Here is a 1,228-nt window from a genome sequence, read left to right on the forward strand (position 1 = left end):
TTGTCCTCTCCTTCCCCGTCTTGCGGTGGCGCCGGTTCCGGCGGTTGCTCGTCGGCTGCCATGTCCGGCAGCGTATCCTGGGACGGGCTCTTCTTCATCATGTGGCTGTAGCTCCCCTTCTCCATGAACAGCTGCGCGAAGTGGATCTTGCAGTACAGAACGCCGTTGAGCGCGGCGTAGGAGGAGGTGGTGAGGATGCAGCCCCCGTGCGAGCACTTGAAGCAGCTCTTGTGGTAGGACTCGCCTTCCAGAGTTAACTGAAGAAGAGAACAATTTTGTTAGCATTACTACATACGCTGCCATTAGAATCTAGTTATTAGTTGGGGAAGAGAAATTATTGATCGTTATTAATGTTTCCCACGAGTGTGTCAGGTTCGTGTTATTAGGTCTTGGGAAGTTCTTAAAGATCATCATTTCTGTACCTTCTCCAGCGGGTACACTGTTTTCTGGCAAGCTGCACACTTATCCTGAGTACCAGAAAACGCAGATGATAGCTTGCTGGGGGCCCTTGTCTGCAAAGTGCAAATGGATTCCAACAGTTTGTTTGGCAAACAATGATCCAGTTATTACTACAATATAGAAACCAAGACATCCCAGAAACAATCACGACGAGATACTAGTTTCCGTGAGGCTAGGCTGTATGTACCAGTTCACCCTTGTCTGAAGACTTGCCACCTGAATGAAGCACACAAGAAAGCTTTCAGACAGAGCACACACTGCTGTGGGAACTGAACGCCACGCCCACGTCGTAGCGTAGCTACATTACCTGGCGTGAAGTTCTTGGAGAAGCTCCCGGTCTCCTTGAAGAGCTGCTCGAAGTGGGTCTTGCAGTACAGCACACCGTCCATGGAAGAGTAGCTGCACATCTGCAGGCGGCCATCAAACGGTTTATTTGCAGCGTCAGAAACTCTTTAACTCGGCCGTTTTTTTCTTCTTTCCCATGGCATGCAGACATGGCATTTGGATGCACGCACGTACGGCACGACGTACCGAGAGGATCCCTTTGCAGTGGCTGCACTTGAAGCATGTCTTATGGTAGGTGACGCCGTCGGCCGTGAGGAGGTCGATGAAGTGGACGGTCTTGTCGCACTCCGCGCACTTGTCCTGCGTGCCGGTGAAAGAAGACATGGTGCCGACGCCTGCCTGTGGCTGCACGCACGCACTCTCGCCTCCCGATCCCAATCGCTTCTCGCCTCCGCTCGGGCGAGCGAGTAAATAGACGAGGCTC

The 1,228-nt window shown here is 52.4% G+C and overlaps 1 protein-coding gene across 1 annotated transcript; it reads right to left on the minus strand.

Moving 5' to 3' along the window:
* Positions 1 to 5: 5 nt before the first annotated feature.
* On the minus strand, positions 6 to 1,228 carry LOC118475780 (LIM domain-containing protein PLIM2b-like; the record flags this gene model as incomplete). Its single annotated transcript, XM_035963966.1, has 5 exons — positions 991 to 1,228; positions 767 to 866; positions 647 to 675; positions 423 to 512; positions 6 to 257 (listed from the first exon to the last, which is right to left on the minus strand). Coding segments are annotated over exons 1-5 (609 nt in total), but the record flags the coding sequence as incomplete, so codon positions are not given.

This window comes from Zea mays, unplaced genomic scaffold (assembly GCF_902167145.1).
Source record: "Zea mays cultivar B73 unplaced genomic scaffold, Zm-B73-REFERENCE-NAM-5.0 scaffold_651, whole genome shotgun sequence".
Taxonomy (NCBI): Eukaryota; Viridiplantae; Streptophyta; class Magnoliopsida; order Poales; family Poaceae; genus Zea; species Zea mays.